This window comes from Poromitra crassiceps (assembly GCF_964638095.1).
Source record: "Poromitra crassiceps genome assembly, contig: HAP1_SCAFFOLD_225, whole genome shotgun sequence".
Classification (NCBI taxonomy): Eukaryota; Metazoa; Chordata; class Actinopteri; order Beryciformes; family Melamphaidae; genus Poromitra; species Poromitra crassiceps.
This window is the reverse complement of record NW_028152166.1, coordinates 70,181-97,281: the sequence shown is the minus strand read 5'-3', so window position 1 is coordinate 97,281 and position 27,101 is coordinate 70,181. Positions and strand designations below refer to the sequence as shown.

General features: G+C 44.3%; 1 protein-coding gene across 1 annotated transcript in view; it reads left to right on the top strand.

Annotated features, from left to right (window-relative positions):
• LOC310770776 (uncharacterized protein) overlaps positions 1-27,101 on the top strand; it is a gene marked incomplete at both ends in the record, with an annotated part of 51,478 nt that overhangs the window by 14,523 nt on the left and 9,854 nt on the right. Inside the window, 2 exons of the mRNA XM_083663484.1 lie at positions 2,467-2,586; positions 3,089-3,208. Of these exons, the coding sequence (XP_083519610.1) occupies positions 2,467-2,586; positions 3,089-3,208 (240 nt within the window). The remainder of the gene's footprint in view (positions 1-2,466; positions 2,587-3,088; positions 3,209-27,101) is intronic.

The following is a 27,101-nucleotide window of genomic DNA, read 5'->3' as shown; positions in this document are numbered from 1 at the left end:
GGGGAAGCCGCTTCACAACATAACTCTTCTTAATGTTCCGAGTAGAACAGATCAAGCGTTCGATCACCCCGCGTGGGGCACTTCACAAACTGCTTAAAGGATGGCAGAGTGGCAGACAGTGTACAATTGTTAAAATCTCCATTAATTATCACGAGCGCGTCTGGCGAGGCGCGCTGCAGGTCCTGTGTGACTCGGGAGATTGTCTCGGTAGCCAGCTTCGCATTGGCAGTTGGATGGATGTAAACCACCAGCACGATAACATGACTGATCTCCCTAGGGAGATAATACGGGCGGCAACTCACCGCAAGCAGCTCAATGTTCGGGTCACAGGCTCGCTCCTTCACCGTGACGTGGGCAGGATGGCACCACTGGTCATTAACGTACAAGCAGACACCCCCCCCTTGTCTCTTGCCAGTCCGTTCAAAGTCTCTGTCCATCCGATGTCACGAGAAGCCGTCCATTTTCACATGGGACTCGGGAATCTTGTCAGAGAGCCAGCTCTCCGTAAAACACAACAAGCTAGACTGTCAGTATAAGCGATCGAACTTGAGAAGAGCCGACAGCTCGTCCGCTTTATTGACTAACGAGCGGATGTTGCCCATAACAACAGACGGGAGCACAGGTTTAGAACACCGCCGTCTCATCCTGGTTCGGGACCCTCTGCATCCCCTCCATAATCGAGGCAACAAAGATAAGTAACACTAGTAGCCCTTGATCAGGAGGCGTAAAGAATTATAAACACATAAAAACAAACAAAAAACAAGACATTCAAACGCTCAGGTGGCAGAGTCGCACGCACAGGGGGCGGCGCCAAAAAAATATCACCATATGATGACCCATGATGCACCTGATGCAGACTCCACATGCAGACTGATGCTCTGATTAAAGACAGCCACCACCACTCTCTGTGCCTCTCCTCCTCTTACACACACACACACACACACCCACCCGCACCCACACATGCGCGCGCACACACACACACACACGCACACATGCGCACACACACGCACACATGCGCGCACACACGCAAACACACACACACACACACACACACACACACCCACACGCACACATGCGCGCACACACGCAAACACACACACATACACACACACACACACACACACACACACACACACACACACATACAGTATGACTATGTGAGCTGCAATCACTTTACTACCGTAGCCGATCAAAATCCAACTTGCCACAATAATTAAAAAGACATTGGGCCCTATCTTCCTACAGGCGATATCCCCTATTTACACTTGCACACCTGTTTGCGCGTGCCTTAAAGCAGGGAAGATACCAGTCTGCCGTGCGCATTTGTCCAGGTGTTATGTCAAGTTTTGCACCCCCACCCCCAGCAGCATCCCCACCTCACGAAAGCATTTTTGCAGAAACGTTCATGGCATGTGTTGCAGGCGCAAATTAGAGCCGTGCCAAAATCATCTGCACCCCGGATTTGGGCGGTCTTAACTACCAGAATTATTCACAGGTGTGGAGGCACAGGCAATGCGTCAATCAAAACCAATCAGATTCCCATCTCGCGATCGCTGTTTGCGCGAGGCATGCAATATGCTGTAATTCTCTCCATGCGTAATAGAGTGTACTCAGCCGTGCGAGGACAGAGGGAGCTTATTGACAGATCATCTGTGGTGCCAACGACCCTTCGGGTTATGAAGGTAAATAGCCTATGTCCATTGTCCAACAAGTCTTCTCAATTCATTTCCCTCTTTGCGATGTGATAAAAGTTTCTCAGTGAGTTATAGTTGATTGCCTCACTGAATTATCTGCTAATACATAATTTTAGCAGCATAATTTGATGTCTTGGCATGGCAAGGCTGTGCGTAATGACATATCCAAAAATAATTTTACTTTGCACTGCGCTGTGCAGCACAGAGATTATGGTGCGCTCCTTAGCCCTCGTTCACACAGGACACCGAACGTAAGCAGAACTGAAGCTTGAAGCAGCACAAGCTGAACGTAAGCAGAACTGAAGCTTGAAGCAGCACAAGCTGAACGTAAGCAGAACTGAAGCTTGAAGCAGCACAAGCTGAACGTAAGCAGAACTGAAGCTTGAAGCAGCACAAGCTGAACGTACGCCTTACTGTTCACACAGCCTTCTCTTTTCCTCTCAGCGCCTACTCTCGCGCCTTGAACCCGTCCACAACTCCCATTGACTTCATGCCTCACGGCTTCATGGCTTAGGGGTACACACTTTCAAACACACATTTAAATCAGTGTTATGATGGTATAACAGTGTAGAGACTAGAGAGCTGCGCGGGCCTGGCATTTTGGCCCCAGCCCGACCAGGTCTGTGGCATTCATGTGTTGTGATTTGGTGCAGCCCTCACAATAACACATGTCTAATGATGAACACACAATACATTGCAATATGCAACATCACATGCATTGTTGTCTGTCTTGACTAGAACTAATGATGTGTATAACACATGTCTGTTTCAGAGGTCAGTACCACAGGCAGAGAGCAGAGTCTCCAGTACCCAGCTGTCTGTCTATGAAGAGTGACCAGTCATTGCCTATACCTCCAAGCTTCAGTAATGAACCTGGACCTTCAGACACAAAGTAAGAGGACTGTTATGCTCTCAGCCTACCTGAGAAGACTACAGTAATGATGATGAAGGAACATGTTCTGTTCTGTCAGGTAGAATTAGTTCACTGTTGCCTAGTTCAGTGGTTTCTTAAAGTGGGGTCAGGGCTCACTGGGGGGGTCCAGGGGGTCCCCAGCTAAAACGGGACTAAGTTATTTGCACATGCTTTTACACTACTTCTCTTAGTTATTCAACATATAAATAGACTCTGAAGAAAACAATAGAATCATATATTCTTGAGTCCTTTAACCTCTTCTACTCCACCCCTCCCTACCAGACACTTTAATTTAAATCTTCTTTAGGGGAGACTGGTGAGTTTAGGCTAAGATAGCAGGTCAACACTTTATGCCACATAGAAGTTATACACATCTGAATGCTTGGAACCTGAAGATTAATTTGACACGATGTGTGGTGATTTGGTGCAGCCGTCACAATAACACATGTCTAATGATGTGTATAACACATGTCTGTTTCAGAGGTCAGTCCTACAGGCAGAGAGCAGAGTCTCCAGTACCCAGCTGTCTGTCTATGAAGAGTGACTGGTCTAAAGACTTTAATCCAGACTTCAGTAATGAACCTGGACCTTCAGACACAAGGTAAGAGGACTGTAAAGGGCTCATTATACTCGAGCAAGCTCCGTGGGGTGGAGCTCCGCGAGTCTCCGCGAGTCACCGTGCGGACCTCGCACTGGGGCAGATGCTTTTATACTCAGAAGTGATCAGCCAAGTGATCAACATGTATTGTACAATGGTAATAGTGAGAACAGCCGGTGAAAAAGTCACAATTAAACGCTATTATGTGCAGTACTGAGTGCACTTTCACTCTCAAACGACCGTACATCAGCACATGAATGAATCACCAAACTTCTTTTCACTGAATAGGTGTTTCAGTTCTCAGCCCTGATAGCCTACTCTGTGCTGCTTTTAATCTCTCTCAATCATGCTCTCAACACAACACATTTACTTGGTGAAATGACTAAAAACAAACCGTTGCAAATCAAAGTTAAGCCTACCACATGGGTCAAGAAATGTGATGAAAACACAGCCCAGTGTTCAGGGCTCAGTGGCTTGAAAGCGGCCATGTTTGGAGAGAAGCCGTGCGGAGGTCGCGCTGTGAGAAAAATCTTCAGGTACACGGTGGGCGCCCTACGGAGGTAGCGCCCAACCACGCCCAACAAATTTACGTCATTTGACGCGCCCGGCCCTTGCTCCACCCCCGCGCCCTTCACGGTGCATAAAGCATTTTTTTGTGAGCATAAAGCAGCCTTTAGACTGTCAGCCTACCTGAGAAGACTTGAGTAATGATGATGAAGGAGAATGTTCTGTTCTGTCATGTAGAATTAGTTCCCTTCACTGTTGGGTCAGGGGTCCTTGGGGAAGTTCCAGGGGGTCCCCAGCAAAAAAAAAACAGCAATAAGTTATTTCCACTAGACTTAGGGGGGACTGGTGAATTTAGGCTAAGATAGCAGGTCAACAGTATATATATACACTTAGGGGGGACTGGTGAATTTAGGCTAAGATAGGAGGTCAACAGGGGGACTGGTGAATTTAGGCTAAGATAGCAGGTCAAATATATACACTTAGGGGGGACTGGGGAATTTAGGCTAAGATAGCAGGTCAACAGTATATATATACACGTAGAGGGAACTGGTGAATTTAGGCTAAGGTAGCAGGTCAACAGTATATATATACACTTAGGGGGGACTGGTGAATTTAGGCTAAGATAGCAGGTCAACAGTACATATATACACTTGTATATAGAGAGTCGCACCGTCTGTATACAGAGAGTCACACCGTCTGTTGTATACAGAGAGTCACACCGTCTGTATACAGAGAGTCACACTGTCTGTATACAGAGAGTCACACTGTCTGTATACAGAGAGTCACACTGTCTGTATACAGAGAGTCACACTGTCTGTATACAGAGAGTCACACTGTCTGTATACAGAGAGTCACACTGTATACAGAGAGTCACACTGTCTGTATACAGAGAGTCACACTGTATACAGAGAGTCACACCGTCTGTATACAGAGAGTCACACTGTCTGTATACAGAGAGTCACACTGTCTGTATACAGAGAGTCACACTGTCTGTATACAGAGAGTCACACTGTATACAGAGAGTCACACTGGCTGTATACAGAGAGTCACACTGTCTGTATACAGAGAGTCACACTGTCTGTATAGAGAGTCACACTGTCTGTATACAGAGAGTCACACTGTCTGTATACAGAGTCACACTGTTTGTATACAGAGAGTCACACTGTCTGTATACAGAGAGTCACATTGTCTGTATACAGAGAGTCACACTGTCTGTATACAGAGTCACACTGTCTGTATACAGAGAGTCACACTGTCTGTATACAGAGAGTCACACCGTCTGTATACAGAGAGTCACACCGTCTGTATACAGAGAGTCACACCGTCTGTATACAGAGAATCACACCGTCTGTATACAGAGAGTCACACTGTCTGTATACAGAGAGTCACACTGTCTGTATACAGAGAGTCACACTGTATACAGAGAGTCACACTGTCTGTATACAGAGTGTCACACTGTGTGTATACAGAGAGTCACACCGTCTGTATACAGAGAGTCACACTGTCTGTATACAGAGAGTCACACCGTCTGTATACAGAGTCACACTGTCTGTATACAGAGAGTCACACTGTCTGTATACAGAGAGTCATACAGAGAGTCACACTGTATACAGAGAGTCACACTGTCTGTATACAGAGAGTCACACTGTATACAGAGAGTCACACCGTCTGTATACAGAGAGTCACACTGTCTGTATACAGAGAGTCACACCGTCTGTATACAGAGAGTCACACTGTCTGTATACAGAGAGTCACACTGTCTGTATACAGAGAGTCACACTGTCTGTATACAGAGAGAGTCACACTGTCTGTATACAGAGAGTCACACTGTCTGTATACAGAGAGAGTCACACTGTATACAGAGAGTCACACTGTCTGTATACAGAGAGTCACACTCTCTGTATACAGAGAGTCACACTGTCTGTATACAGAGAGTCACACCGTCTGTATACAGAGAGAGTCACACTGTATACAGAGAGTCACACTGTCTGTATACAGAGAGTCACACTGTCTGTATACAGAGTCACACTGTCTGTATACAGAGAGTCACACTGACAGAGAGTCACACTGTATACAGAGAGTCACACCGTCTGTATACAGAGAGTCACACTGTCTGTATACAGAGAGTCACACTCTCTGTATACAGAGAGTCACACTGTCTGTATACAGAGAGTCACACCGTCTGTATACAGAGAGTCACACTGTCTGTATACAGAGAGTCACACTGTCTGTATACAGAGAGTCATATCTATATCTTATAAGGAGCAGTGGCTGGCCCCCACCCTCCAGAGTCTGCTGTAAAGTTCCATCACCTCACCAAGGAGGATTCAACTGTCACTCTGGTCAGGCAGACCTGGACCTGGCCTTTGAAGCTCAGCAAGCAGAGATGATTCATGATGATGTTTGGAACTACAGCATATCTCAGATGGGGAAGGCCACCTGAGAAGGCCAGGGTTAGGGCCCAAGCTGGGCCCTAACCCTGTGAGGAGACACTTCTCCCTAACCCTGTGAAGAGACACTTCTCCCTAACCCTGTGAGGAGACACTTCTCCCTAACCCTGTGAGGAGACACTTCTCACTAACCCTGTGAGGAGACACTTCTCCCTAACCCTGTGAGGAGACACTTCTCCCTAACCCTGTGAGGAGACACTTCTCCCTAACCCTGTGAGGAGACACTTCTCACTAACCCTGTGAGGAGACACTTCTCCCTAACCCTGTGAGGAGACACTTCTCCCTAACCCTGTGAGGAGACACTTCTCCCTAACCCTGTGAGGAGACACTTCTCCTTAACCCTGTGAGGAGACACTTCTCCCTAACCCTGTGAGGAGACACTTCTCCCTAACCCTGTGAGGAGACACTTCTCCCTAACCCTAACCCTGTGAGGAGACACTTCTCCCTGACCCTAACCCTGTGAGGAGACACTTCTCCCTAACCCTGTGAGGAGACACTTCTCCCTAACCCTAACCCTGTGAGGAGACACTTCTCCCTAACCCTAACCCTGTGAGGAGACACTTCTCCCTAACCCTGTGAGGAGACACTTCTCCCTAACCCTAACCCTGGAGGAGACACTTCTCTCTAACCTGTGAGGAGACAGCCGGTGAAAAAGTCACAATTAAACGCTATTATGTGCAGTACTGAGTGCGCTTTCACTCTCAAACGACCGCACATCAGCACATGAATGAATCACCAAACTTGTTTTTACTGAATAGGCGTTTCAGTTCTCAGCCCTGATAGCCTACTCTGTGCTGCTTTTAATCTCTCTCAATCATGCTCTCAACACAACACATTTGTGACAGCAGCTGGAGAGAGGGACCGTAATTCGCCCGTGGCCGTTCTTCACAACAGAGCGTCAAAAGTATTTTCTGAAAAAATGTTTTTTTTTTTTTTTTCCAATAGTACAAAATATATTATTTGAACTATCCATTCCATATAAAATGAAGACGTTTTGGGGTCATTAAATGCGTTAATTTTGTAAAATAAAAGTCCCTGTTTTGTAAAGGAGACGGGGAGAGAGCCAGGCTGTGTCTTGGATTTGCATAAGTAGTATCGATTGGGTGTCGGCCGGCCTTTGTTTCTATCCGCCAATCAGGGCGCGCGATAGGACGCGCACCAGCATAAATATTCAGTAGCCACCGGAGCTGGACAACGACAACATTCAACAGAACAGCTGCTGACTGACAAGATGGACAAGCACCAGGGGAAAATGAGGAAAAATGATTCTGCCGTTGCTGCCCGACAGCGCAGTCATTGAAAGCGTGCAAGAGATTTTAACATCAGTGGATCCCATAACCGTGGACACAGATTATGATCAGGAAATCGAGAAAATACGAAACTTTGATTGCAAATGCCAGGCCAGACGTAAAGAGAACTCTATTCACCAGCCAATCTCCTGCAGTAAGAAGCTGTGTGACAACGTCATTTACAACACGAGGCTGGATTACTCTGCTATGTCGCCAGAATGTAGAGATATCGCTATTATGGCTGTGTATCACGCTTTGACGAATGATTCTGACATGACTCAAGCCACAAAGCAAGTGAATAAAAAGCGACAAAAGAACCGAACGCATTACATGGTTAAGGCGACTGTCGTTTGCCGTGAGACCTTCTGCTTTGTGTTTGGGTGAGTTTCATATCTATCTTAACTCGTGTGTGTGTGTGTCTGTCTGTGTGTGTGAGATAGTGTGAGAGCGTGCCCATGTTACAGTACAAAGATAGTATGTTGCAAGAGAAGCGTGTAGAGCTGCCATCTTCATGGCATTGTTGGTCATTTTCAAAATGGCGGCAACCTAGGTGTGCAAACGTGCAGACCCGCCATGTTGGGTCGTCTTTGTTTGTTGCGCGCCAAAATGGCGTTTGCGGTATTGTTTTTCAGGACTGAAACTTCGACTCTTGCATTAAATACTCTTTGTAAGCTGATAGTCGCTAGTGGTATTCTAACCCTGCAAGCAAACAAGATTTAGTTTATTGAAAGAGTTTATTGAAACAGATTGAAAGTTTTGAAACAGTCTTTGTTATATATCCTGACATTTATAGCCTAAGCAAGGGACAAACATTGCAAACTAGCTTAGGCTATAAATGTCAGGATAATAAAGACTGTTTCAAAAAAATATGAATCTGATTGATTATTAATGTTTTATTTTGTTTATTCCAGCATCAGCACAAAGCTTCTGGAAGCCCTTATCAAATCCTACAAAGAGAATGCAGAGGAAGACACAACCACGCACAAACAAGAATTACCTCGGCTATGATGACATCAAAAGAGTCGTTACATTCATAGCAAACTATGCAGAGGACCACGCTATTCCTTTGCCTGGTCGTCATGCCGTGCATAGAGACTTTAGTGCTAAGCTTCTGCCAACTTCTGCCTCTAAAGCTTCAGTCTGGCGCCTGTACAAAGATGCTATGGAACAGCTTGGTAAGTTTGTATTAGTCTCTCTCTCACACACACACACACACACACACACACACACACACACACACACACACACACACACACACACACACACACACTTCTATTGTCATAGTTATGCAAACATTCCGCAGCCTTCTCCATTCCAAACCTCTGACCCAATAAAACATGCAACATGAAGTGTGTGTGTGTGTGTGTGTGTGTGTGTATGTGTGTGTGTGTGTGTCTTTAACCATTAGGCTATTCTATGTGATCTATTTTTGATAAGTAAAGTACAGTGATGCTCATAAAAACATTGTCTTTGCAGGGCAGCGTGCGGTTGGCGAGTGCAGCTTCACAAGGCTGTGGAAGTCACTGGTCCCTCACATTGCAAGCACCAAACCTAAAACGGATCTGTGCTGGCAGTGCCAAAAAAACAACGACCAAATCATCCAGAGCATCAACAAACCAGATGAGTTGAAATCTGACAGTGTCAAGAAGCAACAAGTGCATCTCGACTCTGTTGCAAGGGAGCGAAAACTTTATCAGCAGATGACTGCCGCCTGTAGAAAGACCTGTGACGAGTTGCAGCTGTCATTTGGGGAGAACAAACCTGCAACCAGGCCGATCACCATGCACTACAGTTTTGATTTTGCACAACAGGTGAGAATACATTTTTATCTTATCACACCTCTCTCTCTCTCACACACACACACACACACACACACACACACACACACACACACACACACACACACAGATTACAGTTTGTATTTCATCTTTTTCCTATCTCTCCGTCTCTCAGGTGCACTATCCGTCTGATTTTAAATGTGCCATTTCTTTCTTTTACAGCTTTGATGCGCAGAGACCTGGTGTGGTTGTCGCCAGAGAACACTGTGAAGCAGAACCAGTGGTGTTTCAGCTGCTACGCAACGTAGATGCCCGTCCGCCATTAAAGCCTCTTCCTGTGCAGACTCCGCCTGGACTGGACATGGCCAGGCAGAAGTATCTTTTTGAGAAGATCAGAGAATTCTGTTCTGATGAAGCACAAGACATCACATGCCCTCCACCTGCATGTCTACAGGCTGGGAGGCCTCGCTAGCCAGCCTGAAAAAACCCTCTCACTCCACTTGACTCGTTCAAGACCCCGTCCTGCTCCGGGGGGGTTTGGCAATGCCGCAAACGTTTTTGAGCTTTTGAAGTCAAAGTTCTTTTGATATTTTTTTACTTAACTTTTAGTTAAGTAGGACTGGTGGTTTAGTTAAGAATGTCATACAAAACCGACCTGGATAGCAAGGCACTTCCTGTCATGTCCTGTCGTTTGTAATTTTTTTACTTTTTACTTGTGAACAATCTTAATTTTTTTGATTATTTTTTTGGTGCATTAACATTAAGGAAATCTATACTGATGTCATCCAATCAATGCTGATAATGTATGCTAATAGATAAAGGAGTGAGGATAATACAGTACATGCTTTGAATTCCTTAGTTTAAGCTATGCAGTGTTCTAAGCAGACCAGATGGCATGCAGCAGATGATAGAACGCTCATCCATAAGATACTTGAGACTAGACTTGGACTTGTGACCAAAGACCTGAGACTTGACTTGGACTTGTGACCAAAGACTTGAAACTTGACTTTGACTTGCAAAAACTGACTTGTGAGCATCTCTGGTATTACTGAATATTGGTTTTATATTAAATGCCTTTTGTTATAATAAATGCCTTTTTAGGATAATATTTTTGTAGTTTATTTTCACATTTTCACTGACTGAATGGTATATGTTTTCTGCTTACAACTTTAAGGAAAAGGTCATGGTCATTTAAGACAATAGTTATCAAACTTTCACATCAAAACTTCACCTAAATAGACCGCAGACCCCCATTTTTGCTTTTAGATATTTTAATACAGAAATGTATGACACCCATGACCATCTATTATTCTGTTACTTATGGATGGAATAATAGTGGAATAATAGTGAAAATAAATTACCCACAGTTGTGTGCACTCTCTCTCTCTCATCTGTCATTCTCAGTGACGCGTGATTTCTAACCCCACATAGGATAAGCAATAACCACGCCCTGTGGCGCCGGGATTGGCCAGGAGCATTGAAGCTTGGGACTAAAGCACCTGGGGTTTTTCATCTTTTAAAATAAAGATGTTTAAAAAACTATTGCTTGTTACATTTTCAGTGCTGTACCTTTTCTCTGGGTAAGAATTGAGCTTGAAATTAACGATATGATACATTATATTATATGAGCTATGAACGTGAACACAACACCGTTTATATTATTGCATGTTTTTGTAGATTGTGTACATTGTGTAGATTACAATTATTATGCCTATTATTATTACTATGCTAAGGAAGGTAGGTGAAATCGCTGTCCGTTCTCAAGAGCTATTCAGTTGGTTCATGAAATCGCTGGGCTGCGTGCCCTCCAGTGTTGCTCCTGGCCAATCCCGGCACCACAGGGCGTGGTTATTGCTTATCCTATGTGGGGTTAGAAATCACGCCTCAGTGACAGAGACTGACAGCTTAATGGTTTGGGAGTGGTCAATGTAAATGAGGACCCATTGTTAACTCCCCCTTGCCTGGGTCAACCAGGTGTGAAAGGTTCACAATCTTTGAGAGGCGATTTCTCAGGTTTCTTCTCCCCAGACCTTCCCATCATTTGAAAGCTTACAGTCTGCCATTTCAGAATCTGTAAAAATCAGAAAAATGCCCTCGGCCTAATTGAGGATCAAAACGCCAGCTGGTGTCACATATATATACACTTAGGGGGGACTGGTGAATTTAGGCTAAGATAGCAGGTCAACAGTATATATATATATATATACACTTAGGGGGGACTGGTGAATTTAGGCTAAGATAGCAGGTCAACAGTATATACTGTATATACACTTAGGGGGGACTGGTGAATTCAGGCTAAGATAGCAGGTCAACAGTATATATATACACTTATGGGGGACTGGTGAATTTAGGCTAAGAAAGCAGGTCAACAGTATATATATACACTTAGGGGGGCGACTGGTGAATTTAGGCTAAGATAGCAGGTCAACAGTATATACAGTATATATACACTTAGGGGGGACTGGTGAATTTAGGCTAAGATAGCAGGTCAACAGTATATATATACACTTAGGGGGGACTTGTGAATTTAGGCTAAGATAGCAGGTCAACAGTATATATATATACACTTAGGGGGGATTGGTGAATTTAGGCTAAGATAGCAGGTCAACAGTATATATATATACACTTAGGGGGGACTGGTGAATTTAGGCTAAGATAGCAGGCCAACAGTATATATATATACACTTAGGGGGGACTGGTGAATTTAGGCTAAGATAGCAGCTCAACAGTATATATATACACTTAGGGGGGACTGGTGAATTTAGGCTAAGATAGCAGGTCAACAGTATATATATACACTTAGGGTTGGACTGGTGAATTTAGGCTAAGATAGCAGGTCAACAGTATTACACTTAGGGGGGACTGGTGAATTTAGGCTAAGATAGCAGCTCAACAGTATATATATACACTTAGGGGGGACTGGTGAATTTAGGCTAAGATAGCAGGTCAACAGTATATATATACACTTAGGGTTGGACTGGTGAATTTAGGCTAAGATAGCAGGTCAACACTATATATATACACTTAGGGGGGACTGGTGAATTTTGGCTAAGATAGCAGGTCAACAGTATATATATATACACTTAGGGGGGACTGGTGAATTTAGGATAAGATAGCAGCTCAACAGTATATATATATATACACTTAGGGGGGACTGGTGAATTTAGGCTAAGATAGCAGGTCAACAGTATATATATACACGTTGTGTGCACTCTCTCTCTCTCATCTGTCATTCTCAGTGACGCGTGATTTCTAACCCCACATAGGATAAGCAATAACCACGCCCTGTGGCGCCGGGATTGGCCAGGAGCATTGAAGCTTGGGACTAAAGCACCTGGGGTTTTTCATCTTTTAAAATAAAGATGTTTAAAAAACTATTGCTTGTTACATTTTCAGTGCTGTACCTTTTCTCTGGGTAAGAATTGAGCTTGAAATTAACGATATGATACATTATATTATATGAGCTATGAACGTGAACACAACACCGTTTATATTATTGCATGTTTTTGTAGATTGTGTACATTGTGTAGATTACAATTATTATGCCTATTATTATTACTATGCTAAGGAAGGTAGGTGACCATAATTCATTTCAATGTCCGCTCTCAATATCCGCTCTCAAAATCGCTGTCCGTTCTCAAGAGCTATTCAGTTGGTTCATGAAATCGCTGGGCTGCGTGCCCTCCAGTGTTGCTCCTGGCCAATCCCGGCACCACAGGGCGTGGTTATTGCTCATCCTATGTGGGGTTAGAAATCACGCCTCAGTGACAGAGACTGACAGCTTAATGGTTTGGGAGTGGTCAATGTTAATGAGGACCCATTGTTAACTCCCCCTTGCCTGTGTCAACCAGGTGTGAAAGGTTCACAATCTTTGAGAGGCGATTTCTCAGGTTTCTTCTCCCCAGACCTTCCCATCATTTGAAATCTGACAGTCTGCCATTTCAGAATCTGTAAAAATCTGAAAAATGCCCTCGGCCTAATTGAGGATCAAAACGCCAGCTGGTGTCACATATATATACACTTAGGGGGGACTGGTGAATTTAGGCTAAGATAGCAGGTCAACAGTATATATATATATATACACTTAGGGGGGACTGGTGAATTTAGGCTAAGATAGCAGGTCAACAGTATATACTGTATATACACTTAGGGGGGACTGGTGAATTCAGGCTAAGATAGCAGGTCAACAGTATATATATACACTTATGGGGGACTGGTGAATTTAGGCTAAGAAAGCAGGTCAACAGTATATATATACACTTAGGGGGGCGACTGGTGAATTTAGGCTAAGATAGCAGGTCAACAGTATATATATACACTTATGCTGCCTACACACTAGAGGATTTTCAAATCTTAACCGATTTTAAAAACATGAGAGACCACAGACATGAGGACAATTTCATCAGATTTTAACATTAAAATCGCCTGAACGCACACACTACGATTCGGCCAGACTGCGAGACCACACACCAGCCGTTTGAAGTACCGACTCACAGCGATTCCAGCAACTAGACTGTAGGCTGTTTATATCCCACAAAACCGCAATTTTTTCACACAGACAACAGCAGATGGCTCTCCAAACATGCACCGAGCGGCGGGTCCACTTCAAGCAGCGCGGACACGCTCGCAAAATGAGCTAAAACAACGTCCTGTCTGAGAGCTCATATTACAGCATATCCACTCCCTTGAAGCAAACCGCTCCGCTCCGCTCGGCACATGTTTGGAGAGCCATCCGCCGCTGTCCACCCTGTTTTAAGCTGTGAGGATGATGGGGAGAGAGGAGCTACATGGCACTGCTGTTGCCACAACTCGTAGCGCTGCATTAACATCCGGGTATGACCGTCGACGCGTCCCGGTCTGCTCGCTCTCATTGGCTATTGCGGGTTCCCTCGGGAGACAGCCATCGTAAATATCAAACATGTTTGATATGCCCGATTCGAGATCGGGCCGGCTCCGATTCAATCAATAATTTATTGACACCAGACACTTGACAATTATTTTGACAAAAAATCGGTTGAGACTAGCCTCGAATCGGGCCACGCCCCCCCGAGGGGAATCGGGCATTAAATCGGGCCTTTTATCCTCTAGTGTGTGGGAGGCATTAGGGGGGACTGGTGAATTTAGGCTAAGATAGCAGGTCAACAGTATATATATATACACTTAGGGGGGATTGGTGAATTTAGGCTAAGATAGCAGGTCAACAGTATATATATATACACTTAGGGGGGACTGGTGAATTTAGGCTAAGATAGCAGGCCAACAGTATATATATACACTTAGGGGGGACTGGTGAATTTAGGCTAAGATAGCAGCTCAACAGTATATATATACACTTAGGGGGGACTGGTGAATTTAGGCTAAGATAGCAGGTCAACAGTATATATATACACTTAGGGTTGGACTGGTGAATTTAGGCTAAGATAGCAGGTCAACAGTATATATATACACTTAGGGGGGACTGGTGAATTTAGGCTAAGATAGCAGCTCAACAGTATATATATACACTTAGGGGGGACTGGTGAATTTAGGCTAAGATAGCAGGTCAACAGTATATATATACACTTAGGGTTGGACTGGTGAATTTAGGCTAAGATAGCAGGTCAACACTATATATATACACTTAGGGGGGACTGGTGAATTTTGGCTAAGATAGCAGGTCAACAGTATATATATATACACTTAGGGGGGACTGGTGAATTTAGGATAAGATAGCAGCTCAACAGTATATATATATATACACTTAGGGGGGACTGGTGAATTTAGGCTAAGATAGCAGGTCAACAGTATATATATACACTTACGGGGGACTGGTGAATTTAGGCTAAGATAGCAGGTCAACAGTATATACTGTATATACACTTAGGGGGGACTGGTGAATTCAGGCTAAGATAGCAGGTCAACAGTATATATATACACTTATGGGGGACTGGTGAATTTAGGCTAAGAAAGCAGGTCAACAGTATATATATACACTTAGGGGGGCGACTGGTGAATTTAGGCTAAGATAGCAGGTCAACAGTATATATATATACACTTAGGGGGGACTGGTGAATTTAGGCTAAGATAGCAGGCCAACAGTATATATATACACTTAGGGGGGACTGGTGAATTTAGGCTAAGATAGCAGCTCAACAGTATATATATACACTTAGGGGGGACTGGTGAATTTAGGCTAAGATAGCAGGTCAACAGTATATATATACACTTAGGGTTGGACTGGTGAATTTAGGCTAAGATAGCAGGTCAATAGTATATATATACACTTAGGGGGGACTGGTGAATTTAGGCTAAGATAGCAGCTCAACAGTATATATATACACTTAGGGGGGACTGGTGAATTTAGGCTAAGATAGCAGGTCAACAGTATATATATACACTTAGGGTTGGACTGGTGAATTTAGGCTAAGATAGCAGGTCAACACTATATATATACACTTAGGGGGGACTGGTGAATTTTGGCTAAGATAGCAGGTCAACAGTATATATATATACACTTAGGGGGGACTGGTGAATTTAGGATAAGATAGCAGCTCAACAGTATATATATATATACACTTAGGGGGGACTGGTGAATTTAGGCTAAGATAGCAGGTCAACAGTATATATATACACTTAGGGGGGAGTGCTGAATTTAGGCTAAGATAGCAGCTCAACATTATATGCTACATAGAGGTGGTACGCTGGGAGCCTGAAGGTTAATTGAGGTGCAGCTCAGAACTGTGTGTCAAGGAACATGTTCTGTAGAATTGGTTCCCTTCAGTGTTGCTTCATTCAGTGGTTCTCAAAGTGGGGTCCCTGAGGCAAAAAACATCAATAAGTTATTTTCACTATACTTCCATCCCTAAGTAACACAATAACAGAATGTATGATTATTTTGGTCATGTGTTAAATACACTTTCTGTAATAAAACATCTAAAAGCAACAATCTTATCATATAGGGGGGTGTGGTCTAAGTTGTGTGATGTGTGACTATTTTGGTCATGGGTTTCATATAGGGATGGGAATTTCATGCATTTTCCTTAAAGGAGAATTTCGTTTTTTTTTAACCTGGATCCATCTCCTGGCATTAATTATGATTTGGCCACTCACCAGGCGATCTCCGCGGCGTTTCTGGCCGTCCTAGCGTTGTTTTGACATCAATAGCGTCCAAGTCAGTTGTAAAATGGAGCTGACTTGGGGCCAAGTGTGAGCCTGTCTTTCCTGCATCTAAATAGCTATTTTTATTCCCGTTTTCGCCAAATATCGTCAGAATCTGATCCCTCAAGAAGCACCACAGTGATATTTCGCCAAAGGCTGTTTCCTGGAGTCCCACAGGGATCAAATTACCTCAAACGTGATCTCAGTCACCAAGTCTCGTGAAGTCCCGCGATACTTTCCTGCCGACTGACCAAGTACAGGAGGACGCTTTGCGGTGCAACCTATGTGGGGTTTGGCATAACCTTCGTTATTTCGAATCCCACATAGGTTACGCCAAACCCCACATAGGTTGCGCTAAAACCACCACCGCAAAGCGTCCTCCTGTACTTGGTCAGTCGGCAGGAAAGTATCGCGGGACTTCACGAGAGTTGGTGACCGAGATCACGTTTGAGTTAATTTGATCCCTGTGGGACTCCAGGAAACAGACTTTGGCAAAATATCACTGTGGTGCTTCTTGAGGGATCAGATTCTGACGATATTTGGCGAAAACCGGAATAAAAATAGCTATTTAGATGCAGGAAAGACAGGCTCACACTTGGCCCCAAGTCAGCTCCATTTTACAACTGACTTGGACGCTATTGATGTCAAAACAACGCTAGGACGGCCAGAAACGCCGCGGAGATCGCCTGGTGAGTGGCCAAATCATAATTAATGCCAGGAGATGGATCCAGGTTAAAAAAAAACGAAATTCTCCTTTAACCGCTAGTTGAACACGTTAACAGTCAATTAATCGGTTAATCATTAACGTTGCATAACAACAAAATAAAATAAAATAAAAATCTGCACGGCTTGTGCTTTGGGGGACGCAACAGTTCTTATGAAATCCTTCACAGTCCACCATGTTTATCTGCATCATGTCCTTTTCCACCATGAAGCAAATCCTCTGAGTTATTGTCTCTGTTGCATCACTACAGCTTCTTCTAAACAGTCAGATGTGAGTTTAACTTCTGCCTCACGTCCGCTACAACATTGACAATGCAGACTACTGGAGCTGTATTTGAGAACGGCATCACAATATAGTTCATTATTTCTTGAATTACTTTCGACTCGCTCGCTCGACTGGAAATAGGAACGTATCAAATCCACCGCGCCAGGTCAGCTCACCCCAAAGTGCTGTGTGTGTGTGTGTGTGTGTGTGTGTGTGTGTGTGTGTGTCCGCTCGCTCCCACGTTGGCTACGTTTTGACTGCTTCTTGCCTCATCATTTCTGTTTCCATGGCCCATCAGTAACATGTGAGTTCAGATCATACGGTGACGCTACATGTAGTTTGTTACGTCCTCTGCTGGGATGAAAGTTAATATAGCTACAGTATGTGATATATATTATATATATATATCACATATATATTCTGTAAGTGAGTAGACTGTCTGTATACTAGTGATGCGTGGGTCAGGGTTTTTTAAGGCCCGCCCCAACCCAACGTTAAAATATATGAAAATTACGAACCCAGCCCAACCCAGCAGCCCGCAACGGCCAATTTAATGTAATATGTCTCCGGACTCAGGAGGAGCACAGCAGAGCTTCCAAGGTGTGACAAGCACTGGTGAAAGTGGGCCAGAACCGTCCGGTGCGCAGTTCCGGTAAGAGGAGGAGGCGCAGTGAAGTGATGGAGTGATACACACACAGTGAACTGAGTGAAGTGCCAGCGCTGTTGTGTTAACATGAAATGTACGGCGGTAGGCAACTCTTGTCCAATCAAATTACTCGGCCGGAACTAACTGTTGTATAAAGGTGCGTTTGATTTATTGTTCCCGGACATTTTGCGACCAAATGCACCTACTTTATTAATGCAATTTGCACAGGGCAGCGGGCAAGGATGGATAATAAACGAGCCCAACATGTTTCGCCATTGTTTTCAGAACAAAGGAGCAGAAATGCAACGAACACTAACTCAAATGTTTAAGAGGAAGGAGAGAGAGAAAGAAGCAGATAAAGTGGCGAAAGTTAGAAGAAAAGAGCAAATTGAGGGCCAGAGGGAAGAGGCAGAGCCTCTGCAAAATGAAAACCCACCCTCAGATGCAAATACAGGTGATGATGCTAATTTAGACCAGAGAATGGACATGAAGTTAGCTTACTAGCAAACAGACAATGGCTTACTCAGAACACAGTCTGTGTGCATACAGTACAACATTTTGTATGTATCCTACACATTGTAGGATACATTTTGAGATATTTTATTTTACTAATAATCTGTTCATTAATTTATCTGCCCACTGTTCTGACAATTCAAAGACAGACTGTTTGACTGTTGATGAATTTAGTTGTAAATGTTAATCTAATTTAAAGGTCCCAATTCGTGCAGCTGTAACCTCTTAAAAACGTGTGTCTCTGGTCCATAAAACATGATTCTGGATTAATCTGTCGAAAATATAGCAAACCAGTTTGTTGTGACGGAGTTCTCACTTCCTCATCTGGTCGCTTCCCAAGAACGGCCTGATTCTATAATATATTCAGAACTAACAGTTCCCATTGGCCGCTGAGGGAGAGCCCGCCCCGGGCTCCCAGCGGCCAATCAGATTAGCGTCTGTGGACCAGCACGCTATGTTGCGAGTTATCGTTAACTGAACGGTACTACGCTAAAGAGGACATTTCAAAATGCCTAGACTTACCGAATGCACCTCTGCAGTTGCTGGATCACGTACAGTTGGCGTCGCTCCAGCTAGAAGTGTTAATTTTGTGGCTATAGACTAAATGGTGCAGGTAGCTTGTGTGAGAGGGACCCGCGCAGTATGCAGGAGGAAGCTAGTGACGTCGATATTCTCTCCAGATTCCTCTCTGGGCAAACGACGCGTTTGGGGGTGTGGCTTGGAGGAGACTGCAGGAGGACGCTGGATAGGGACAAATCCAACTGTGGCAGTTCTGAGCGTGTGACCACTCATTACAGGGAGGGCTGACAGCAGTATATATGCATTTACAAGTAAAAACAGCTTTTGCACGGAATGGGACCTTTAATTCAAACAGTTGAGGGCCAGAGAGAGGAAGAGGAGACTCAACAAGAAGCCAAGTGTCAAGTGTTTCTAATTTCGACACCATACAGGCATTAAAAATTGGATGTGTGTGTTCAGGGATGCATGGGGGTGGGAGGAGAACAATATGAAACGATGAAGGTTCAATGGACAAACCAAAGAGGATCCTGGAGCACACGATTCACTGGAAATTGCTTTATTAAATGACTAACGTTTCGACGCCTGCTGCGTCTTCATCAGAGTCAAACAGGGTGACAAGGAAAACAACTTGCTTTAAAAAGCCTCCCCAATACACATTGCAGTCCGTCATTGGCTGCTAAGGATGGGAGGTGCCCAAACCCAGTGAGCCAATAGCGCTCAAACAGCACAGTGAAGTAGGCTATAATGGCCAGCCACATTTATAAATAACAATATAATATAAGCCATAGAATAGAAATAGAATAGAAATACATAGGCACAAATAACAATTTCTCCCAAAAGGAAAGGTACAGGTTATAAATAACAAGAGAGGCTTAGTTCCTCGTTTAGACCATTTGGTTCAACAGTATTTAGGCTGTGAATCCAAAATGCTTCTCTTCTTAACAGTTTATTGACAGTGTCGCCTCCTCTCTGTGAGGGAGACACATGCTCAATACCCCAGAATTTCAGTGTGGCAGCAGAGCCATGCTGGGCCTGAGCATAATGTCTCGCTATTGCATAATCCATGTTGGGGTTGCGGATTGCAGCCTTGTGTTCAGCAATACGGGCTTTTAATGCCCGTTTGGTCTGTCAATTACTCTCTCTGAATAATGGAGAGAGAAGCGAATCCCCCGCGGGCTTCGCCTGAACAAAATCCCTTCTTTTGGTCTGGATGACACAGATTTCATGCACAGATGGGAACAGATACTCAACAAATGTTCTCTGGATTTGATACTGCTGGTCATTGAAAAAACCAAGACGGAGAAAGAGAAGATAAACGGTGAGATCATTGCATTGGAAACCAAAATCAAGGCACAAGCCGACACAGAGACATTAAACACAATCACCAATAAAATCACGGCTTCACTCAAATCCTTTCAAAAAGAACTACAAATTTATAAACTGAAGAAGTATGAAAGAGACATCAAAGACTATGCTGACGGGACAGTCTATGATTGGATGAATGAAAGGAGACGTCAGAAGCCCCACCCTGCACGGCGCCCGACTCGCCCGAGAACCAACAGGCTGCAACTCTCTACTTCTGCCAGTGAACGGGATTCCCCGCAGACGAGTGACACGGACAACCAACGCAACAGCATGCCTTTTTTGGGCTACGCCAAGCCACCCCACGGCAAGCCTCCTCGCGGAAGACGAGGAGGGGCACAAGGGGGACGAGGGGGGCCTCCCCCAGAAGCCGTGCGGCGCTCCGCACGCAACCAGAGTCAGTAATTAACATCTCCGGTCTAAACCTCAGCAAGGAGGAGACTGGTGTATTAAGTAAAGGTCTCTCTTTCTGCCCTACTAATACCGTTGATCCATTTAAATTAAAAGTGGACACGTTCAAATTTTTCCGGTCTCTTCAATTAAAACATTCCTTCTCCCCCAGAGGCAATGTATTATCTAATGGTGATGTCATCCTTAGAAACTTCAACACTGATGACACAAGAGAAGCCACACCATTCAGAAAAAAGTCACGTTTTGTTCCCTTTGCCAATTTGAATCCCTCTATCATTACATACAGCCATCTGGTAGAAGATGATTTGGCAAAAATCTGTAAAAAGGTAAATCAGAAGAAATCAAACCTTTCAAGTGATGAATCAAAATGTCTTAATGCACTGGAAAAAAGAAAGGATATTGTGATTCGCTCTGCTGATAAGGGGGGCTCCATAGTCATTATGAGCTTTGAACAGTATAATGAGAGCATCAAGTCCCAGCTCAGAGATCAAGACTGCTACACCCCCCTTTCTTTTAACCCTGTGAATGAACATAAAGCCGAAATAGATCAGGTCCTGGAGTCAGCATTCTCCAGGGGCTGGATTACAGAAAAAGAAAAATAGTTTTTGTGTACAACACCCCATATGTCCTGTGTTCTACGGGCTCCCAAAAATCCACAAATCTCTTGATGATCCGCCCCTTCGACCTATTGTTTCTAGCATCGGCTGCCTCACTGAACCCCTTTCACAGTATTTGGATTTCTTCTTAAAGAAATTTGTCCCCAATCTTCCCCCTTATTTAGGAGACACGACGGATGTTTTAAAACTATTGGATACATTCAATAGTGATGAAGATTTTTTGTTGGCAACATGTGATGTTCAAAGCTTGTACACCTGCATCCCTCACAATGTAGGCATCGAAGCCCTGGTACACTCCTTTGAAACTCGCCCTACCGAGATGCTACCCCCCATTGATTTTTTACTAACACTCACAGAAATAGTCCTGTCAAAAAACTATTTTCTATATGCAGGTTCCTATTTTCTGCAAAAAAGAGGGGTTAGTATGGGAAGTTCTTTTGCACCGTCATATGCCTGTCTGACTATGGGGTTCTGGGAGGAGATATTCATCCACAATTCAGCCAATAACCAATTTCTCCCTAAAATTAAACTCTGGAAAAGGTACATTGATGACATTTTGTTTATTTGGACTGGTACCACTGGCGAACTCAATGATTTCATGGAATACATTAACTCCACCACACAACACTTTCGTTTTACAATGGAACACTCCAATAAAAATATAAATTTCCTGGATCTAACCATTTACAAAAATGGACACGGGGGTGTAGACACTACCATCTACAGGAAACCTCTTAGTAGGAACACTCTACTGAGAGCTGACAGCCATCATCCCAGGCGACTCATCAACAACATTCCCACTGGCCAGTTTCTCAGACTGAAGAGAAACTGCAGCACAGACCAAGAATTCATGGACAAAACAGTTGAGATGAGGAAACGCGGAGACAGTTATCGAGGCAGCCTATCAAAGGGCAGTGCGCACCCCGAGAGCCCGCCTCCTTGAGAAATCCAGGCGCTCTGGCTCTTCCGCACCACGCCTCTGTTTCTCCACGGAGTTCTCTCCAATCGGTGGAGAGATCAAACACACCATCAACAAACACTGGCACGTTCTACAGAGCGACCCTGCACTCAAGTCACTGTGTTTAGAGCCTCCGTTAATTTCTTTCAGGAGATCTCGGTCAATAAGAGACAGATTGGTTCACAGTACCATGACACCCCCCCCTAAGCCTACATGGTTACCCGCCCCTCCCTCTGGTTTTTACAGATGTGGTCACTGTACCCACTGTTCCAACTCCGCCGACACCAAACAATTTTCTCACCCACGGACTGGTAAAAAGTATAAAATCAACTCATTCATAAACTGCAGCACCACACATGTGGTTTATATTCTGAAGTGTCCGTGCGGGATGGTCTATGTCGGACAGACCAAACGGGCATTAAAAGCCCGTATTGCTGAACACAAGGCTGCAATCCGCAACCACAACATGGATTATGCAATAGCGAGACATTATGCTCAGGCCCAGCATGGCTCTGCTGCCACACTGAAATTCTGGGGTATTGAGCATGTGTCTCCCTCACAGAGAGGAGGCGACACTGTCAATAAACTGTTAAGAAGAGAAGCATTTTGGATTCACAGCCTAAATACTGTTGAACCAAATGGTCTAAACGAGGAACTAAGCCTCTCTTGTTATTTATAACCTGTACCTTTCCTTTTGGGAGAAATTGTTATTTGTGCCTATGTATTTCTATTCTATTTCTATTCTATGGCTTATATTATATTGTTATTTATAAATGTGGCTGGCCATTATAGCCTACTTCACTGTGCTGTTTGAGTGCTATTGGCTCACTGGGTTTGGGCACCTCCCATCCTTAGCAGCCAATGACGGACTGCAATGTGTATTGGGGAGGCTTTTTAAAGCAAGTTGTTTTCCTTGTCACCCTGTTTGACTCTGATGAAGACGCAGCAGGCGTCGAAACGTTAGTCATTTAATAAAGCAATTTCCAGTGAATCGTGTGCTCCAGGATCCTCTTTGGTTTGTCCATTGAACTTTTGTCATAATACTGTCCTGTCCTGAGAGCACCGACCTCCTTTTGCGGAGGGGCTGACGCGCAAGAGACTCCTTTTGTAATGAAACGATGAAGGTTGGGGTAGTAGCCTATAGTTCCTGCAAGAAATTCAAACCACTTTCACCCCTGGTGACAAGTAGCTAATAACTCTGTCTCTCTCCCCCCCTCTCTCTCACACACACACACACACACACAGACACAGACACTCACATGCTGCCGTGCACGACAACAGTTGTAGACCACTGCTCTGGATGAGTTGCGCGGCTGCTTTCATGTCGGTCTTTCTTCAATTAATCCATGGTCTTCAAATGGAGGTAGCAGGTAGAGGTAGGCAGGCTACAGAAACAGTTCTTATTCTTCCCCATTTCTTTTAATTACCTCATGCGCTCTCAATTGGTCACGTTGCAGTAGTACTAAACGTAGTAGTGCAGCAGGTGTGCAGACAGCTTGCAAATACGGCTTCAGACTCGCTGTATGATTTCTTTTAATTACCTCATGCGCTCTCAATTGGTCACAGCCTACTCACGTTGCAGTAAATTTGTCTGATTGTGTGTTAGTCTCTTAAAACAGACTGTCTCATCCAGCGAATGCAGCTATACAGTCTGTACGTTACACCCCCAGAACATGCACAAGGAAGTTGGGGAAAAAAACCTTCAGACTGGAAGGAGGTTTGACGGAATCCGACCAATCACGACACGTGTGTCCACGAAAAATGCAACAAATTGGATTCTGATTGGACTAATGAGCGGAAGACCCGCCTTTCTGTGATTCTGATTGGACTAATGAGCGGAAGACCCGCCTTTCTGCTTCCCATTCCGGTTGGTGCATGATTCTCCCCCACGAAGTACACACGGTATGGCGGAAGCATCTGAAAATTGCGGAAGCCAACTCGTCTGTTCTAAGAGACTGTGTGTGTAGGCCTACGTGTGAGAGAGATTTCACATAAGGTTAACTCATTCACCGCCAGTTTAGGACTGCCAATATTTAGCACAGGCCAAAGATTTTCATAATTGTTGGTCATCTTTCAAGACCCACAGTAAATTATCTATTAGCACCAGAGTGATTTGCAATACCTGAAAATGAAGATGTACGTCTCTGGGTTCACCAGGAAAAAAAAGTGAGCTTTTAGCATGTTCTGTACTCTACTTATAGCCATTTATATACACCCTGTTTTCCCCCAGAAGGTCTCCCTGAGAAAATAAACAGGAGAAAAGGCAATTTTTGTAAAAGGGCACAATCTCAGGCAGAACTCACTCTCAATTCTTTTATTTTGAACTGTATTGACATCAGACATGTAAATATTATTCGTTAGGACACAAATGACAAAAAAATATATATATATATATATATATATATATACACATGAAGTGCTTTTTTTTTACATTCAACAATACAGTTTACTCGGTGTGAGTGAGTGTGCAGACAGACAGACAGACAGACAGACAGACAGACATGCCGACAGACAGACAGACAGACAGACAGACAGACAGACAGACAGACACACACACACACACACACACACACACACACACACACACACACACACGATCCCCCTTTTAGATTTCTAACCCCACATAGGATAAGCAATAACCACGCCCTGTGGCGCTGGGATTGGCCAGGAGCAACACTGGAGGGCACGCAGCCCAGCGATTTCATGAACCAACTGAATAGCTCTTGAGAAAGGACAGCGGGCTGCTGTGACTGCCGCTTCTCTCTGCCTTGTGCCTTGCTGTTGTGTGTGTATTTTGTTTATGTTCTGGTCCACCCGTCCTCGTCCATGTCTCCCTGTCATATCCTCCCTGAAATCGTTCCCGTTTTCCCCTCGGCTATTCAACACGTCCTCACCGCCCTCGCAAACTGATCGATCATTTCCTCATTCCTCCGATGATCAAACACATCTCTTGATTACTTTCTCCCGTTTTCTCCCGGCTGGCACAGAGGAAGGCGACTCCAGCTCGTGCAGCGCGCCGAGGCGCGTTTCAATGGCGTTTCTCCTGTCTGCACAAGGAAGCGTTACCCGTTTTCTGCTTTTCCTCTTGCTCAATTTCAAAACAACAGCTGCGGTATGTGTTTGTTCACGTGTTGTCTTAGATGGTGGGACATGATACTATGTCAGAGGCTGGGTAAGTGTTTGAAATACGCCCTACAGTAATAAAAACAAAAACACGTCAAACACGTCATTGGCGGGGAGGGCTATTTCTGATAACACGTCAAAGACGTCATTGGCGGTGAATGAGTTAATTACTCTGCGTGTTTCACCGCTCTAAATTATTTAATAATGTTGCTTTGTCACGTTCTGAGCCTGCCCCGCCCGCACCCGCGATATTTTCATAATTTGCCAACCCAGCCCGCCTGCGGGGCGGGCCAGCTCGCGGGACCCGGCGGGTTCTGGGTGACCCGCGCATCACTGTCTGTATACAGAGAGTCACACTGTCTGGATACAGAGAGTCACACTGTCTGTATACAGAGTCACACTGTCTGTATACAGAGAGTCACAGAGAGTCACACTGTCTGTATACAGAGCGTCACAGTCGACTGGAGGTTTCAGAAGAAGTGCCTCAAAAGCAAACTCATATCTATATCTTATAAGGAGCAGTGGCTGGCCCCCACCCTCCAGAGTCTGCTGTAAAGTTCCATCACCTCACCAAGGAGGATTCAACTGTCACTCTGGTCAGGCAGACCTGGACGTTCTCTCCCTCACATGCCTGAAGGCCTTTGAAGCACAGCAAGCAGAGATGATTCATCTTAATGATGGTTTTAATGATGTTTGGAACTACGGCATCTCTCAGATGGGGAAGGCCACTCAATCAACACTGAAAACAGACAATAATGATCAACAATCAATTGATCAATCAATCAATCATTTTCACTCACAGTTCCACCGCAGAAATGATGCACAGAATGAATTTTCTGTTAAACAGTTAATTACATTTTTAATCGGTGGAGGTCTTAATGGCAATTAATCGAGTACCGGTTAATCATTAACATCCCTAGTTTCATACATACACATACAAAAGCAAAAATCTTATCAGATGGGTGTGGTCTAAGTGGTGTCCATTTAGGGGTGTTTGATGTGAAAAGATTTGAGAACCACTGGTTTAGTTGACACAGTATGAGATGATTGTATTCCTGATGCCAGCGGCGCCGTAGTGGGGGGGAAACCTAGGACGATTCTAGGGGCCCTTGAAGCTGAAGGGGCCCTAAAAAAAAAAAAAAAAAAAATTTTTTTTTTTAATACATATTTTTTTTTTAACATAATGATATTAAGACTGAATAATGATATCACAACAGTCTCATGCTAAACACTCTCCTGTTGGACTCCACATGTGTATCAATAGTCTTTCTAGTCATTAGTTGATAGTGTTTCTTTGTTCCCTCTGGTGTATTCAGAGCAGAGAGAGAGTATGATGATTCAACAGGGATGAGAGTGAGAAAAGGAGCAAATATTGATGGTTAAGACTGAATAATGACAACACTACAGTGTTATCCTAATATAATTTAAAATGCGATATTATCCTCTAAATCAGCTTCAAACAGCCCAAATTTTTCGGCCGGCGCCCTTCGGACACCGGCATCAGTGGGGCCCATACTATGTCCTGTCATGGGGCCCAAAATCCCTGCCGGCGCCCCTGCCTGACGCAAAGCTTGTAGTGAGGATATGATGGAAAGAGA